This window comes from Corvus brachyrhynchos, unplaced genomic scaffold (genome assembly GCF_000691975.1).
Source record: "Corvus brachyrhynchos isolate BGI_N302 unplaced genomic scaffold, ASM69197v1 scaffold130, whole genome shotgun sequence".
Classification (NCBI taxonomy): domain Eukaryota; kingdom Metazoa; phylum Chordata; class Aves; order Passeriformes; family Corvidae; genus Corvus; species Corvus brachyrhynchos.
This window is the reverse complement of record NW_008236193.1, coordinates 1,272,046-1,288,734: the sequence shown is the minus strand read 5'-3', so window position 1 is coordinate 1,288,734 and position 16,689 is coordinate 1,272,046. Positions and strand designations below refer to the sequence as shown.

Below are 16,689 nucleotides of genomic sequence, written 5' to 3'. Positions count from 1 at the left end.
TCATCCTCCCCCAGCACCATGTCCCCCAACAGAGCCCCTACACCCCCATCCCTGCCCTTCAGTGCCTCCCTGCCACCCCTCGTGCCCCAGCACGGCTCTTGGGCCTCCCTCCCCCCACAGACAGGGACGTGCCCTCCCAGGAGCAGTGGGGCAGCTGGGAGGTGGCTGTCGCTGCTGTTTGCCTGTCCTGTGCCCCAGCGTCAGCTCTCCGTGGGTCCAGTGTGGGACCTCCCAGCACCCTCTCTCCATCCCACCCCCAGCTGGTGGGATCAAGCCCTCCAGTGCCCACCTTGGGCACCCACCACCCTCCACAGGACCCCCAGGACCACCACCCTTGGCCAACAGGTGCCTGCCCCAGCCTTCTCCCCATCCTCGAACTCTGTCTTATCCTTAAAATCATCTGCAGGCACCGAGGGCACTGCTGGTGGGACACCTTGCCAAAGGGCTGCAGGGACACACCATCCTGGAGCAGGGACACCAGCACCAACCAGCAGGCCAGAGCACCCCTGCCAGGGCTTGATTCAACCTCTCAGACCATTTGTGCCTCAGAGGCAGTAAACAGTGACACCAGGACAGTTAGACACTGCAATGGCCCAACACGGCACCCTGCCGTGCAGAGCTTCCCCTTGCTTCCCAGAGGAATTAGGCTCTTCAGTGGAGCACATGCCCCGCAGTTTGGGATACTCCAGGAAGCCGTAGTCCTCACCCAGCTCTCCTGTGCTCCCACAGAGCTCAGCTGTGCAGGGCTGTGCTGGTTTTGCCATGAGACCTCCAAGAATCACCTCCACCTTCTGCAAGTCATGTGCAGCTCTGAGACCTGAACTGCAGAGGAATCCTGGGCCACCATTGGACAAGGACATTGCCCACCCTCCTGGTCCCATCCCCTTGCATCCTGCAGTCACTTCCCAAAACTGGGGCTTTTCTCTGGATATGACTCTTAGGCCAGCAGGACTTGGTGGGCCGCGAGTGTCCAACAGCAGCAGGGCCAAACTTGTGGTACACCAGGAGCTCCTCCTCCTCTTTCTCCTCCTCCTTGTGCTGTCTCACCATCAGGCAACAGCAACTTCCTGGCGTTGCACACAGCTCCTCACCAGCCGTTAGGAAAGAGCTTCTGGTTTCAAGGGAGGGTGACCTCAGAGAGGCTTGTCCCGAATGCTTCAGGTGGTCTTTAGCAAGGAGACGAGCATACAGGAAAGCATCCACTGATGGAAGATGGTGAGTAAGAGCCAGACCTGGGCTGTATTGGACATGGGGATGGGACACTGGGAGCCATACGTCCTGGCTGGAAGGGTTTTGGGGATGTCCTTGTGAGGGGCTGGATCTGGCCAACACCCTCGCTCCTCCTAAAAGGCAAAGTCCTCCTGTACATCTGAGCTGGATGGAGCTTCAAAGGTCTCTGACCAGTTCCCTGGGCTCAGAGGAAAGTTTGCAGGGTGAACTTGGGCTGAATATAAACATCTAAAAGGAGGAGGCCACACTCCCACTGAATCCAGGAGAGCCCCCACCAGCACAAAATGGATTGGAAAACCTGGAACTGATCACATTGATGGCAGTGCTGTACACCCAAGGGTTCTTAGCATGTCCCAGCTCATGGAACAGGCCCAAAACTGATCGTTACAAACCACCAAATCATTGAGGTGTCAAAAATCCCAATGGCGTTTTTGGGAATCTGGAGAACATCGCTCTTTTCACCAGTTTGAGTGAAAGCCCCACTGCTGGTATACAGGAAATGGCACATTTGTGCTGCTTCACCACTGCTATGCCAAGTGCTACATTTGAGGGTTTACCGGGAAAACTGGGGTGTCTGTTTGGGGAACTTGCACTTTTGTAAGTATGTGTATATACATTTGATCAGTTATGTCTAAAAACATTGCATCAGCTTCTCTCCGTATCAGCCCTTCCCCTGTGAAAATAAAAATTATGCAGTCACAAACCCAAACTGAAATCCCAGAAGGAGAACTCCAGAATCAGAGCATACAGCTCCAGCAAAGCAGCCAGCTCTGGTGCAAAGGGACACTGTGGTCTGGGGACAAGGGGGTTGGAGAAAGATGGCGAGGGTAAGGTGATCCCTCCCCTCTCACAAGGTCCATCTGAGAAGCTTAGGAAAAATGTAGCCCCGTCCTGTAGCTTTGTGCCATACCTCCAACCTTGCAGTGCTCTTTCAAGACCTGTTCAGCCTCCTCCTGGCAGCTTTTCTCTGGATGCTCTAGCGAAAGGGGAATTTTGGCCACTGAGGAAGCTAAAGGCAGCTCTGTGCTGGAGCAGATGTGTCCTGGTTCGTGTGTGCACCGTGTGAACCACACAGGAAAGACACATGTCAGAAAAGTAGGGCAGTCTGCTGCCTCTTGGCCTTGTTTTTTCTGCACATAGGTTTTGGTGGGATGAGTCTCAGCAGTGCCATCCCAGCTTTTCCTTCAGGGAGGGATCCAATGGCCCTGTGTGGTCTCCCCCACCAACTCGTCATGGAAAACAAGACGAGGGCAAGGAGGTTGAGCCAATCTGAGCCCTGGGCAATCTCTGGATCTCAGATTCTGCCTTCAGGAGCTTTGCTACTACCACCCAACCCATCTGATTTGATGGTCCCTGGTAGTGGACAAAGGGTGGGTCAGACCAAAAGATGCTATGAAATGTCTCCTGGATGCCCTCGAGATGGGGTAACCTGGTTCCAGTTTGGTGCAGCCCAGTGGTGTTTTCTCAGACATGTTTCAGGACCTTTTTGAGCAAAGACCTTGTTTTGTGAAGAAGACTTAGTGTTGAGACCATGTTGAAGGAATACCACATTCCCCAGGGGGAATTTTGACTCATTTTCCTCCACGGTGTTTTAACTGGAACTGTTTTTTCTTAATGGTTGCAGACGCATGTGGAGGAGAGAGACACTGTGGTGAGGCACCTTCGGGCAAAGTTCCAAGAGAACAGGAAAGAACCTCCCAAAGTGGGTGGCTGGCCAGAGAGTCGCCCTGCAGCCTCCCATGGACCAGAACCAGGACAGATGCCTGCCATGGCCTCCAAGGGTGATCCTCCTCCAGAGCCCCCCTGGAGCAGGAGGGTGGGCTGCAGCAGGGCCTCTCCATCTCACAGTACAGGTCAGAGTCTGGGACAGCCTTCACCACAGCCTGCCTGTGAGACCCCGGCACAAACGGTGCGCCAGAGGAAGGGGATGGCTCAAGATGCCAACTTCCACCCAGTGCCTGCAAAGCCAGGAGGAAATGTGTTCAACAAGAAGGTGGGACCTGGCTCTGCTCCTCCCCACAGGAAGGCAGCCCAGCAGACACGGCCACCCGCCAAAGACAAGGGGGCTCCAGCGGTTCTTGCCAAAGGCGCGGCTGTTGCAGCCCCCCTGGTCTCTGTGGGAGGCCCCCAAAGGGCAGAGCACCCAGTTCTGCCCCGGAGGAAGCCTTTGCCACACGTCAGGGCCCTGGGAGTGAAGCCAGCCAAGCCCCAGCGCCCTCCTGTTGTGGATTTGGCAAAGTTCAGAGCAGCTGTACATCCTGGGACATCCGTCCGTCCTGCCACAGAACCACCAAGGAGTGCTCAGCTGGGTATGGCCAGGCACCTGGAAGTCCCTCAGGGAAGGGCACTGCTCATTCAGGAAGGAAAATCTCACCAGTTAGAGCCTGCAGCTCCTGGGAGATGGAAATACTGGGAGGGCTGATGGAGAGGTGGGGGCTTTTATAGGCAATAGCATGAGGATGAGAATGAGAGAAAAGGAGAGCAGGTGAAGAAACAAAGTGCCCCGGCCCTGGCTGGGCACAAGTTTCAGGCTCTGGAGTGTTTGTAGGAAGTAAGGTTGGAGTAAGTAACACGGGAGATGTTGCCAAACTGGAGTGAGCCCAAGATGGTTGGGGACTGGAGCACATGGAGAAAGAAAGGCTGAGACCCAGGCTTGTCCAGCTGGGAGGAGAGCGAGGAAGGGGAGATCTCTCTGCCCACAGCTACCTAACAGGGAGAAAATGGGAGCCAGACTCTTCCCAGAGGTGCCTAGGGACAGGCCTGGATGTGATGGGCATGAGCAGTAGGGGAGGTGAGTTAGACACTGCCCTGCCACGCTCCACAGTGGCCTTCCAGATCTAGGCTACTGTGGTGGTTTCTCACAGTTGCTGTTCTGCTAATCCACACTCCAGGTGATGAAACCAATTTCAAATCTTGCTCAATTTCTCTAACCATGAGAATAGACTTCCCTTCCTTTCCTTAAGAGAACTGAAAAATCAAGCTGGTCTGTGTTATAATTAAAAGGTGTTATCAGGTGTTATCTCCCAGCTGTTGTGCTGGGAGATTCTTACATGACTGGCCCTGACCCAGGGCTGAGCAGCTCTGGTAAAGGAGGGAAGGATCTGCTCCCCCCGTGTCCTACAAACCAGCAGTTTTTCAAGTATTTATTTGTCTCATGGGTCCTGAGGCAAGTTGCAACATCTAGAATTACACCTTGCCTTGATTTGATCATTTTTGTTATTTTTTAGGGCAATCTTATGATTTTTAGGACCAGGTATCTTTGTATTACTCGGTACCATAAACCAGCAGAGATTTGATGTTGTACTCAGGTCTTCGTGCCCATTTTTGGTTGGTCTGGTTGATCAGGCTGGAGACAAGGCTCATGATACAATAATGGCATGTTAGCAGAGGTGTGGTCATGCTGGCAATCCTAAAGGGTGCAGCAGCATGTTCTGGCTGATGATAATCCGGAGCACGTGGAGATATTCAGGACTTGCCCTGACTCTGGTACATATCTGAAATTTAGGGGTTTTGCCACATTCATGATACCTGTTTTGGCCCTCTCCTTCCCTCATTTGTCCAGGAAGAAAGTAACATAGAACTATATAAATGGGCTATGGAGTAAAAAACTCCTTGCTCTATCAAGATGTGCAGTCACTTTTATCTCCCCACCTCCCCCCGCACTAAATCTAGCCCAGAGTGGCTCTGACCTCAGGGTGGCTGATAGAGCTGAGGAGAAAATATGAAATAATCCCTCCCTGATCCCTCCTGTTCTGCTGTTTGCCACAGGTGACCTGAAGCCAGGCTGTGTTGCATCAGTGCCCACACAGTTCCCACTGCAGGATGCTCCGAGTGGCACGGGGTAAGGACTGAGGCAACACTGCTATTCCAGGTGGCTTCCAGGCTGTGCCAAGCCACTGAGAAGGACATGAGAGGGGACAGCAAGAGGATATTTGGGTTTTCCTGCCTGCTGCTGGAGCCCAGGGTGTGCAAGCAGCTCCCACAGTGTGAAGCGTGGCCATCTCCTGGAGCTATGTTACCTCACTGGGGCCGTTGCACCCCGCTGCCCGTCCACATCCAGCTGTGGGAGGAGCTGCTGGCACAGGGCACGGGGCTGCTGTCCAGCTCTGCCCCAGAGCCAGGGCCAGTCCATGGCCAGCCCACCTGCTTGTTGCCCACCCTCCTCCTGGCAGCCCTGATTCTGCCCTTGGCCCCCAATGCCATCATTGCAGCAGCACTTCCTAACCATGCTCTGCCTTGCTGCAGGGATGGAGATGAGATATACGACGACGTCGAGCCTGTTGGGTTGGCCAGAAGCCCAGGCCTTCTGCTATCTTCTGTGTCCCAGCTGCCAGTGCATCCCCGCCCCAGAGGAGGTGGGTACAGCAGAAGCTTGGGTGCTGTTTGGGGTGAGACCTGCAGCTCTGAGAGCTGTGAGGCCCCGACGAGCCATGGGCAGCGGCAGGGCCTGTGCTAAGCCTACTGCTCCCCCACACATGACGGCAGTGGGTTCCTCTTGTAAATGGGCACAGGAAACCCTAATGCCCCCACACTTGGGGGCAAACTCAGGGTTTGGTCCCAGGAGGAGAAAGCTCTTGCTGCTCTTTGTATCCTGTTTTGGCAGGTACTTACACCTCACAGCAGCCTCATGGCAGCACCTCTCCCGGGGTTTGGTTTTACAGGTGGAGATGCTGGCCGAGCCTCGAACAGGGTTACCTTGCTGGCAGCTGCACAGAGGTAACAGGGTTTTTTTACTCTTTCTAAGGGTCCCAAAATGGCCAGGGCTCCTTGCTGTTGTGACAAAGCTGCTGCTTTAATGGTCTCTGCTGGGCTTGCAGTAGGAAGAGCACAAGCTGCAGGCTGTACACCTGGCCAAGAGCCCCCACAGCCTCAGAGCTGGCACAGGGAAATGCAATGGGGAGCAGCCAGCAGGGAGAAGGGGACAGGAGGGAGCAGAGCATGGGGTCATCTGAAACTTCCCATGGCTTTCAATGACTGCAGAGAATCCCAGGTCTCCCAGAAGATGAAGACCAGGACACTCAAGGAATGCAAGAAGGAAGAGAAGATGGACAGGGAGTTTCAGAAGAAATTCAAGGTGAGCAGCAACGAGTGATCACTTTTCCCTCTGAGCTCCTTCTCCCCTCCTGGGAAGGGCACAATGCAATGGCAGAAAGGAGCTGTGCTCCCCAGGGACCAGTGATACCCAGATCACATCTTGCCTTGTTCCCCCAGGTCACACCTGCCCCATTGCCCCAGATCAGACCAGTCCCACAGACCATTTGGCTAGAGAGCAATCTGCTTTTTTTCAAGGAGGGAGAGCAGTCAGACCTGTCTGACTCAGCTCCCCTGGGGCACTGCTGTCTGTGTTTCAGTTTGAAGGCAGCATCAACGTCCTGACTCAGATGATGGTCGACCCTGCAGCAACAGAGAGGAGGGGTGGAGGGAAGAACCTGCCACTGAGACGGGGAGAAATCCTTGATGTCATTCAGTTTACAAATCAGGAGCAAATCCTCTGCCGGAACAGCCAGAGGAGGTGTAAGTCTGGAGGGGGATGGGGTTTGCCCACAGCAGGGAGCACAGCACAGTTTTGGGAAAAAGTTTCTTCATGCAAACACCCCATGACAGGCCTCCTGACAGACCTCCTCCACCTGTTGGATCTGACAGGTACCCTGCTACCCTGAGAAGGTTCCCACTTTCCTCTGTACAAATGTCCTGCTCTTCCTTCCACTCAGCAGCGGCATTTCTGCTGTGAGCTGGGCTTGTCCTTTCCCTCTGCTAAAAGCCTTTGCAGTCCTCAAAGCCTCCAGGCCACCAGCCCAGCACACCACCCTTTGCCATGGACTCGAACTCTACAAGCTGTGTCTGCACTGAGGGGTGCTTGGGTGGAATGGGCGGCAGATCCCTCAGGCAGAGAGGAAGGGATCAGGCTCTTCCCTGCCAGCTGCCATTCAGCCTGGAGGGCTCCTTCCTGACACTGCCCAGAGCAGGTTCCTCCTGAGGGTCCCACTCGGCTTCCTAGAGCTGGGTTCCTCCTTGTCCCAGCTCTTTCTGGGAACATGAGGTGTTGCTAAACCCTGGGCAGGGACAGGTGCTGGGGTGATTCCCACTGATGCCCTGGTTCCCAGCACAACCTGACATGTTTTTCCTCACTCTCTTGCAGATGGCTACGTGCCCCGGGCTGTGATGCTGCCTCTGTGAGTACCCTTTCCCAGCCCCTTCCTCTCCACTCCATGAGCTGCAACGACTGCTCCATGAGTGGCCAGTACCAAACTAGTCCTGGCTGACAACTCAAAACTACCCAGCTCAGGCTGTGACCATAAGCCTAACACCAGCTGGTTACCCTGGGGTGGAATCTGCCATTTCTGGTGTCAGGAGAGATTGTCACTGGGGCACTGGGAGCACTCCCCAGGCTGTGGTCCCTCATGTGGGACCTGCCCAGACACTGCTTAGAGGCTGCTGCTGGCACAGGATCAGGGTGCAGCCCCTCTGCATGGCCGGGTCTGCAGCTCCCGGCGGCCTGGGACAAAGCCACCATCCTGAGAGGGGCCAAGAATCATGTTAACCCCACTCCAGATGGTCCCAGCTCTGCAGGGAGAGCACAGCTCTGGGAGGGGGAAACGGGGCTGCAAGTGGACACCAGAGCCCACAGACATGCCAGGAGAAATGAGACAGATATGGCAGCAGGAGCTGGCCCATGCTTTGGGGTTGGAGGTGGTGGGGACATGGGAGACCACACTGCCCACAGCACCCCATCTTTGTCCTTGCAGGGACACTGACATCTATGATGACGTTGAGATTTATGGTAGGTGCACAGAACTGCTGCCATACCCCTTCACTGGCCACGGTGACCCCCACACCAGCACCAGGATTCCCCTCCTCCTGACCCCTTGCCGTTTTGCTGCCTTCCCTTTCTCTCTTCCCTCTGTGCAATTCCTCTTCCTCTCCCTGAGGTATCCTTTACTTACTCCCAGTTCCCTAAAGGTCTTCATGTTCCTCTGTTCCCAATTATTTGGACTTCTCTGCACCCTGTTCTCAGCTTGCTCCTTCCACTTGCTGCCAGCCCCAGGGCCCCTTCAATGTCCTTTGAGGTATCCCTGATCCCCCAGACACCTCAGGCTCCCCTTTCCCAAGCAGTTTCTCTCTCCTGACATGCAAACTCCATCCCTGGCTGGCAGTTGGCTCTGAAGATGGAGCTGAATAGAGACAACTGCATTTCAGCTCTACTCACAAGCACACACTTCATCTAATTCTGGCAGGCTGAGCCAACCACACTAGGGCCAAAGGCACAAGACAGCACCACAGAGACCTCCCCAAGGGCTGCAACATGAACAGCGTTAGACACCAGGCTGCTTTTGTGAAGGAGCTCTGCTTCCTGTGAGACAGACTGCAAACCCACCGCGTCGCTGCCACGGACAGGCATGGCCGCTCAGCACATGGGGCTGCCCAGATCCCATCCCATGGGGCAGGTGGCCACAGATCCTCAAGTCACACCTTCACTGTAGCTCTGTTTTGTCTGTGTAAAATATGGCAATGTTTCAAGAGGGTTCCATGGCCTTATTTTTTGGGGGGTGGGGAAAGAGGGGTAAAATCAGGCACATAAAGGTTTTAATGTTTTCCCATTCCCAGAGCATCTTCAGCCTGGGACCCTCCTGCCCTTTCATTCTGTACTCCGCTCTGACCCCAGTGACACTCCTGGCCTGAATCAGAGGCAAACTGGACGTAGAAATACTCTAAAATATCACGAATTATGGACCAGATGCTCCAGAAGCACCTCATGGCCTTGGGGCAGCTTCCCTGGAGAGCTGGCAGGAGGTCAGATCTGTTGGGGCAGGTATTTGTGTGGGAACACTCAGCACCATCCGTTGGTGCCTTGGGCTGGTGTCTGCAACTGCTATGGGAAATCCTCTCATTAACTGGGAAAGCTTCCCTTTGCAAACCCTGCCCTCATGAAGCCCTCACAGATGGGGGCAGGATTGGGGTGCACTTGCAGCCGGTGGGGAGCACAAATCTGGTGCAGGACCCAGATCTGGTGGCAGGACCCAACTCCTTCTGGATCAGGAGCAGTGAGAAGAAGGGAGTTCTGGAGCTGGATCCCTGCCCTCAGTCTGCACACTGGCCCCCATCCCTGGGGCTGGAGGGTTAAAGTGGGAGGGTTCGGCACCTCACGGCAGGATGCCAAGCCCAGATTAACCAGTTGAAGACGTCACTTTCCATTATGGGAAAGGCTCCCAAATATCCCTGAAGCTTTTGGTTCTGGGGATTAGCCACCAGCACACTCAGCTCCTGGCACAGAGCAGGGGTCCATCGGCGCTGCGGGGCCTGTGGCCATGAGTGGGGCTGGGAGCCGCTCCCAGGGGCATCATCTGGGTGGCTGAGGACCATGTGGGAGTGGGTCAGGACAGCTGTGCTGCACTCACTGTCCACCGCCCTCCTGCGCCTCTGGAGGTGGCTGCGGGCTTTCTGGTACAAAAATGGCCTCTTGACTCTCTCGATGCTCTCGGTTGTCACTGGATGCCTCCTGGGGTTCCTGCTGCGGGCGCTGGAGCTGACAGACCTGGTAAGCCTGGCTCAGATGGTGATGGGAGTGAGTGGGATGGAGTGGGGCAGGGGGGCAAGCCGTGGTGCCAGTAAGGGTCCCAGATGGGCACAGCCCCAAAAGCAAAGGCTCCTGCTCAAGCAAACCACCTCAGGGCAGGTTTCTGCCCATGGCTTTTTTTTTCTTTTTTTCTTTTCTTTTTTTTTTTTTGACCAAAAAGGTGCCAACAAATGCCCAAGGTGTAGGACAAATCCTGCCTCCCTCCAGTGGGAGTGGGGAGGTCTGAGTTGGACTCCATAAGGCTGCAGGAGCCTTGAGGTGGGATGAAGATGGGAAAGGGGGGAATGTTTACTCAGGTGCTAGATGCTCAGTAACAGGCTCCCCCCAACACCACCAGCAGCATCAGGGTCTGAGGGAGGGGGTCCAGGAGATGGGGTTCGAGGGATGGGGTCCTCCCATTACTCTCCCCAGCTATGTGCAATCAAAGCACATTTCCGTGCTCTGGAGAGGACCCAGCAAATAAATATAGGGTTGGTGGGGAGCCTAGAGGGCTTCGAAGAGTCTCCTTCCTTTGAGGAGCCTTGGAGACAAATGCATTGGAGAAAATGCACCGAAAAGGCACGTTGGCTCAGCACGTTCCAGGAGCATCGTGCTGCAAAACGGCCCCGAGCTGAGCTCCACTGACACTGGGCAGCTGGGCCACGGCTCAGCCCTGATCCAGGCGGGGGAATGCTGCTCCGGGAGAGCTCGGCTGGGGCTGGAACATCCCTGTGTTGCCCACTAGGATTTAGAAAAGTCTTGTCATTTCAATTAGGCCCTTAAGCATCAGCACAACAGGGATGATCTCATTACTTAATTGAAGCTGGGTGTAATCTCTCTGCATCCCAGTGCGCACACCCGTGAGAGCCCAGCAGCCACCCACGCTGGCCATGAGGCTGGCAGTCTTGGGGCTCTGGCCCCTTGTCATCAAGTTTATCCGTCCTCTGCTCCAGCCCCATCCTGCTCTGTTGCCACAGCTCTGCTGTGGGCCTGGCAGCCACTAGAGACTGTCCCCACTAAGACTTTTGTCAAAAAATCTGGAGGAGAGCTGGAGAGGTGGCCAGTCCCTGCTTTCCTCCCTGCAGTGGGGAAGTGTCACACAGCTGAGAGACCCACTGGCAAAGAGATGCTGTTCGGATCTGGCATTACCCCTTGCACCCAGCTGGGCCCATCGCAGCTCCGCTCTGCCTGAGCTCCCTGGGGACATCAGCCATGCCCAGGCCACACACTGGGACAGTGCAGGGACAGCACAGGGGAGCGATTGAACAGCTGCCTTGGCACCCCTCAAAGCCCCAGCATGGGGTGGTGGCTACTTTGGAGTAACCAAAAACACCTGCTTGTCTTGGGGCCAACTCAGATCCCTCCCTGACACCACTACAGTGGCACAGTGAAATAGGGGGGTCAGGGATGGAGGGAGGGAAGATGATGGATGGAGGGATGGATGGATGGAGGGATGGATGGAGGGATGGAGGGATGGATGGATGGATGGAGGGATGGATGGATGGAGGGATGGAGGGATGGAGGCATGGAGGGATGGAGGGATGGATGGAGGGTAGAGACAGGGATGGATGGATGGATGGAGGGATGGATGGATGGATGGATGGATGGATGGATGGATGGAGGGTAGAGATAGGGATGGAGGGAAGGAGGGAGGGAGGGAGGGAGGGAGGGATGGATGGATGGAGGCATGGAGGAATGGATGGATTGAGGGATTGAGGCATGGAGGAATGGATGGAGGTAGGGATGGATGGATGGAGGGAGGGATGGATGGATGGAGGGAGGGATGGATGGATGCATGGATGCATGGATGGAGGCATGGATGGAGGGATGGAGGCATGGATGGAGGGATGGAGGCATGGAGGAATGGAGGCGTGGAGGGATGGATGGAGGTAGGGATGGATGGATGGAGGAATGGATGGTGGGTAGAGATAGGGATGGAGGGAAGGAGGGATGCTGGCCAGGCTGCTGATCCCACAGACCCCTCATTCTCCCCTTGGTCATGGCTGTGGGATCCAGACTTTGGGGGATGTCTCTGCAGCCCTTCCCCATGTCCTTGTGAGGGGTGTAGGGGGTGGAGAGATGCCACGGCACCAAGATTGTCCCATGGATGGGCCAGACACCCGGGCTCTCCCTGAGCTCGGCTTTGCCACCTGCAGCCATGAGATATTCCCACCTTTCGTTGCTGCCAGCAGCTTTGGGACACTTTTGCAGATGCAGCCAAGTCTCTGCTCCCTGATAATGAGTGCAATGACTTTTGGGAGGAGCCAGTGCTGGGGCCATGTGGACTATTCCCTAGATGGCAACAGAACCAAGGATGGTTTTGGGAGGGGACCAACCCCACATGCCCCTGCCTTGTGTACAGCCAGGTTTGCCATGTGGCCAGTATTTCCCATCTGTGAGCCCCCAGTTAAGGGACAGCAGGGAAATGGCATCATGGAGTGCCTCAAGGAGCAGCTGCCAGCTCAGAACGAAGCTCAGAGCTCAGACTGGCTGGGGAAAAGGCAGATTTATCAAGTTTGAGCCCTTAATCCATCATCATTTACCTGACACACGCTCTGCTCTATGTGCAGGAGAAGCAGTATTTTTCCTTTCCTGGAGAGCTCCTCATGAGGATGCTGAAGATGCTGATCCTGCCCTTGATCACCTCCAGGTAAGACATCACCTTCTGCTCTAAAGCACCATCTTTCCCTCACATTGAAAAGATCTCCATTGAGGAGAGAACCCCAAAGCTGCATGGGGTGAGAATAACCCTGGCTCCAAGCAGCTGGCAAGTCAAGCAGCATCCCCTGGCTTGGTGTCCATCAAACCCTGAGATTTCCCAGCAACAGTCTGGGACAAATCCTCACCTGGATTTGATAGGCACTTGTGCCCAGGTCAGACACCTGCACTGGCTGGGGTGTTTCCCTTCTTTTGGGCAGCTGGTGATGCCAGGACCATCCATGGGCAGTTGTGACGGGCTGTTTAACCTCAAAGCAGATTCCCTTAGAGGGATTTGAGAAAGTTCAGGTAAAAAACATAAGCATCCCTCAGTACTGTGTCTGTGTTTGCAAATCCCAATTTTATTGGCCCATACAGACCTAGAAATAAGGAACAGAGCCAGCAGTCATATTGGGGTCTAATCAAGGTCTTGAAAAGCTTATATGGATTGACATATTGCAAACAATATGTTGTCATGTGCTCATTAGACACACAAAAATTACCAGGTGCTTGTTCCCTCGAGGATGTGTCATTTCTCTGTTGTTAGTCAGAGTTTGCTTGTTGTCCCATTTGCCTCTGGTTTATTTTTGAGAGCAGTGTGGTCTCTATCCTGGCCACACTTGGCCTGTTCAGTACCATCCCTTATAGAGATGTCTGTACCTCACATCCCTCCCCAAGGTGCCTGAGGGTTTCCCTTCGCTCTCAGCCCTCCTGGCAGCTCAGTTGCTGGGTGGTTGTCTCTGATCACTCTCCCGTCTGTGGGTGCAGGTTCTGCAGAGGCCTCCTGGGAGTTTTCTTTCATGTTGGATTGAACCAGGGATTTTTCTACAATTACTGAATGATGGTAAAGTGGTGTCTTCTCTCTATGCACCATCCCAGAGGGGACTGGGCGAGCTCTGGAGATGGAGCTCTGGAGATCCAAGCCCCAAGTTGGAAAGCACCACCTATGTCAGTGTTGCTTTTGTGGACTCTCTTGAGTTTCCAAGGCCCTTCTCCTCCTGGATATGTGGCTGCTGAAGGGGATCCATAGGCTGGCCACCACGTCACCCACCCTCTGTGTCCCCAAGGTTGGCACTGACCCTCACAGCCCCTCTATTATATCCTGACTGAAGGTCAGGGCTTGGCTGGGTCTGCATGCATGTGGGGCACACTGCAGCCCCCAAATGCTCACATTTCATAGAATCCTGGAATATCCTGAGCTGGAAGGGACCCTCAGGGATCATCAGTGCAGCCCCTGGCCCTGCACAGACACCCCAACAACCCCAGCCTGGGCATCCCTGAGAGCGCTGTCCAAACGCTCCTGCAGCTCTGGCAGCCTCGGGGCCGGGCCCATTCCCTGGGGAGCCTGGGCAGTGCCCAGCAGCCTCGGGGGGAAGAACCTTTCCCTGAGCTCCATGCCCAGCCCTGACCCAGCTCCAGCCGTTCCCTGGGCTCCTGTCCCTGTCCCAGAGCAGAGCTCAGCCCCTGCCCCTCCGCCTCCCCTCGGGAGGAGCTGCAGCCCCCAGGAGCCTCCCCTCAGTCTCCTCTGCTGCAGCTGAACGAGCCAAGTGCCCTCAGCCGCTCCTCAGACCCTTCCCCAGCTCCGTGTCCCTCCTTTGGACACTCTCCAACAGCTTTGGACCCTTCTGATCTTGTGGTGCCCAGAGTGCCCCCAGCACTGGAGGTGAGGCTGCCCCAGTGCAGAGCAGAGCGGGACAATCCCTCCCTGGCCTGGTGCCCCCCAGGACACGGTGGCCCTTTGGGCTGCCAGGACACACCGGGGACTCAGATCCAACTTGGACCAACCAGGACCCCCAGGTCCCTTCCCACGGCGCTGCTCTCCAGCCTCTGATTCCCAGTCTGTCCCTGCATCCAGGGCTGCCCCATCCCAGGGCAGGATCCAGCACTTGCCCTGTTAAACATCACATGGTGGGGGAATTTCCCAATCCTCACATTTGTCACAGTCTCTCTGTGGGGCCTTGAGGGTGGCAGCAGTTCCTCCCAAGTGAGTAACCTCAGCAAACCCACTCAGGACCTTCCAGTCCTGCACCCAACTTGTCCCCACCGCCAGCACTGCTCTCCCTGCTGGGGCAGCCTGTAATGCCCTGTCTATTTTTAGCCCAGTGTTGCTGAGAAGTAGCTTATGGGTTACTTCTTAGGAAAGCTTCCATGTGCATGAAATCTGAACCTGCAGCTCTCTCCAGGGGGTGTGGGGTCCATCCCCACCAGGATTTTATGAACCTTGCTGGTACCTTCCTTTGCTGCTCACAGTGACACACAGCAGTGGCACGAGGTGATGGAGATATAAGAGAGCAGTATCTCACAAAAAAGGAGCAGCATCATTTATTCAACATAAAAATACACTAAGAATATAAACTTCTTAACCCTCGTAGAAAACAGAAAACACAGCTAGACCTTGAAAAGGGGCTTGGAGGTGTCTCCTGCCCTTCACAACTCAGCTTGGGTTGTCACAAGCCCATCCTGGGTCTGAGATCCTGTGGGCGCTGGCACAGGAATGTGCAAGAGGTCAGTGATGCCCTTAGGCTTTGGTTTAAAAAAACCTATGGAAATCCCTCCCGCCTTGGAGATTTTGCCCATCAGATGTATCTTGTGCAGTTTGGGGAGCAGACACTGACCACTCTGTTCTGTGCTGCAGCCTCATGTCCGGGCTGGCCACCATGGACTCCAAAGCCTGTGGGAAGATGGGAGTGATCACCATCACCTACTACCTTTGGACGACCTTTATGGCAGTGACCGTGGGGATCATCCTCGTGGTCAGCATCCATCCTGGTGCAGCTGCCCAGAAGGACAACTACTCTGTGCAGAAAGTGGTGCTCAGCTCCGCCGACGCGTTACTGGATTTGATCAGGTGTGTCACAGGATTTCAGGAGTCAGGGCTGTGATAACAAGATCTTCCCAGAAGGTTCTGAGTTCCCAGAAGACACTGAGAACGCGAGGGAAACAGGAGAACCACTGGCCAGGTGCTGGTACCTCCAAGCCCAGCAATGTGGGGTTCGTTTCCCCCCATCCGTGTCCCTCTGGCCACTCTGTCACTGCCACTGCTCTCCCAAAGCCATCAGCAAAGAGATGCACTGCAGCAGAGATCAGACAGAGTTGTGTTGCCTGCAAGGCTCGGATTCTCCTCTGCGGCCCCAGCGGGAACATGCCAAGCCTGGAGCTGGCCCAGGGCTGGGTTAAAGCAGCAGATGGGGTTACCTGGGGAGGGGCTGCAGCACAGACCCAGGGGCTGGGGGAGAATCTCAATTTCTGGAGGTACTGGATTGACTAGACCAGGCTCTGAGCAGGGGCCTGCAGATGGCAGATGTCCATCTCAGGCTCAGGCCTTCCACCAATCCCATTTACACATGGTTCTGAGTCCTGCTTTGAGTTCACCTTCCAGCTTTGCTTTGCTTTCAGCTTGCACAGCTGTCATAAGCTGTTGTTGGCTCTCTTCTCCTCCTCTGGACATTGTGCCCACCAGAAGTGCTTCCCAGGATGCTCCCTATGCTCTCACAACACACTCTAACCCTGTGTCATTGGTCTCTTACAGAAACATGTTTCCTTCTAACCTGGTTGAAGCTTCATTCCAGCAGGTGAGTTCATCCCTCTGCGTGCAGCCAGGATGGTGCTCAGCTCCACATGGGGCTGCCTCTTTGCCCACCCACAGCCTGGACAGGAGCCCTTCTCTTCCCCTCCCTTCCCTCCCCTCTCTTCCCCTTCCCCTCTGTTCCCTTCCCTGAACTTCCCCTTCCCCTTCATCCCCCCACACTCACCCCAGGGTGGGCACCCGAAGGCAGGACGGTGCTGGGGGGGCACAGGCTCACAGGAACCCCCGTGCCTGCCCTCTGCCTGCGAGGCTCCTGTACAGAAGCAGCACACATCCCTTCCCTCATCCCGCTCCTGTGCAGAGGCTTCTTAGTCCCCGGGGAGGGGCGGCAGCGGGGTGGGCAGGCAGCAGGCAGGGGAAGGGACACAAAGAAGGGACGCTTGAGGGAAGGTAGAGTGGTCAAAGGGGACAGACTGAGTGGCCAGGCAGGGTGGAGGGACAGGGAAAACAAGCGAACCCACGGCATTGGGAAAGCATCGGTAAAGCTCGCAGGAGGAGGGACGGAGGGACCAGAGCGCTACCCCAGGGCTGCGCTGGCGTCCCGCAGGGGACCCGACTCACCAACGGCGCCAGTCTGCTCTGCAGCCTTGGCTGAGGACGGGCTGCAGCCACACGCCACACC

At 55.5% G+C, this 16,689-nt stretch overlaps 2 protein-coding genes across 4 annotated transcripts in view; both read left to right on the top strand.

Annotated features, from left to right (window-relative positions):
- The first annotated feature begins 59 nt into the window (after positions 1 to 59).
- Positions 60 to 8,754, top strand: PRAM1 (PML-RARA regulated adaptor molecule 1). 2 transcript variants are annotated; one of them, XM_017739508.1, is made up of 10 exons: positions 60 to 1,215; positions 2,855 to 3,539; positions 4,999 to 5,071; positions 5,476 to 5,585; positions 5,892 to 5,946; positions 6,211 to 6,304; positions 6,582 to 6,744; positions 7,370 to 7,403; positions 7,977 to 8,011; positions 8,466 to 8,754. In XM_017739508.1, the coding sequence occupies exons 1-10, from the start codon at positions 1,213 to 1,215 to the stop codon at positions 8,468 to 8,470; spliced, it is 1,257 nt and encodes a 418-aa protein (XP_017594997.1). In that variant the 5' UTR covers positions 60 to 1,212; the 3' UTR covers positions 8,471 to 8,754. The 2 variants fall into 2 exon arrangements, with proteins under 2 accessions (XP_017594997.1, XP_017595008.1); XM_017739519.1 differs by having other exon boundaries at positions 63 to 1,215; positions 2,855 to 3,083.
- A 702-nt stretch (positions 8,755 to 9,456) lies between these two features.
- Positions 9,457 to 16,689, top strand: part of LOC103620594 (excitatory amino acid transporter 5) — a 17,467-nt gene continuing 10,234 nt past the window's right edge. Inside the window, exons 1-4 of one of the 2 annotated variants that reach the window (XM_008639221.2) lie at positions 9,457 to 9,766; positions 12,355 to 12,434; positions 15,117 to 15,329; positions 16,011 to 16,053. In XM_008639221.2, coding sequence (XP_008637443.1) covers positions 9,590 to 9,766; positions 12,355 to 12,434; positions 15,117 to 15,329; positions 16,011 to 16,053 — 513 coding nt within the window. In that variant the 5' untranslated portion in view covers positions 9,457 to 9,589. The remainder of the gene's footprint in view (positions 9,767 to 12,354; positions 12,435 to 15,116; positions 15,330 to 16,010; positions 16,054 to 16,689) is intronic. The other variant, XM_017739484.1, reaches the window with a different exon arrangement.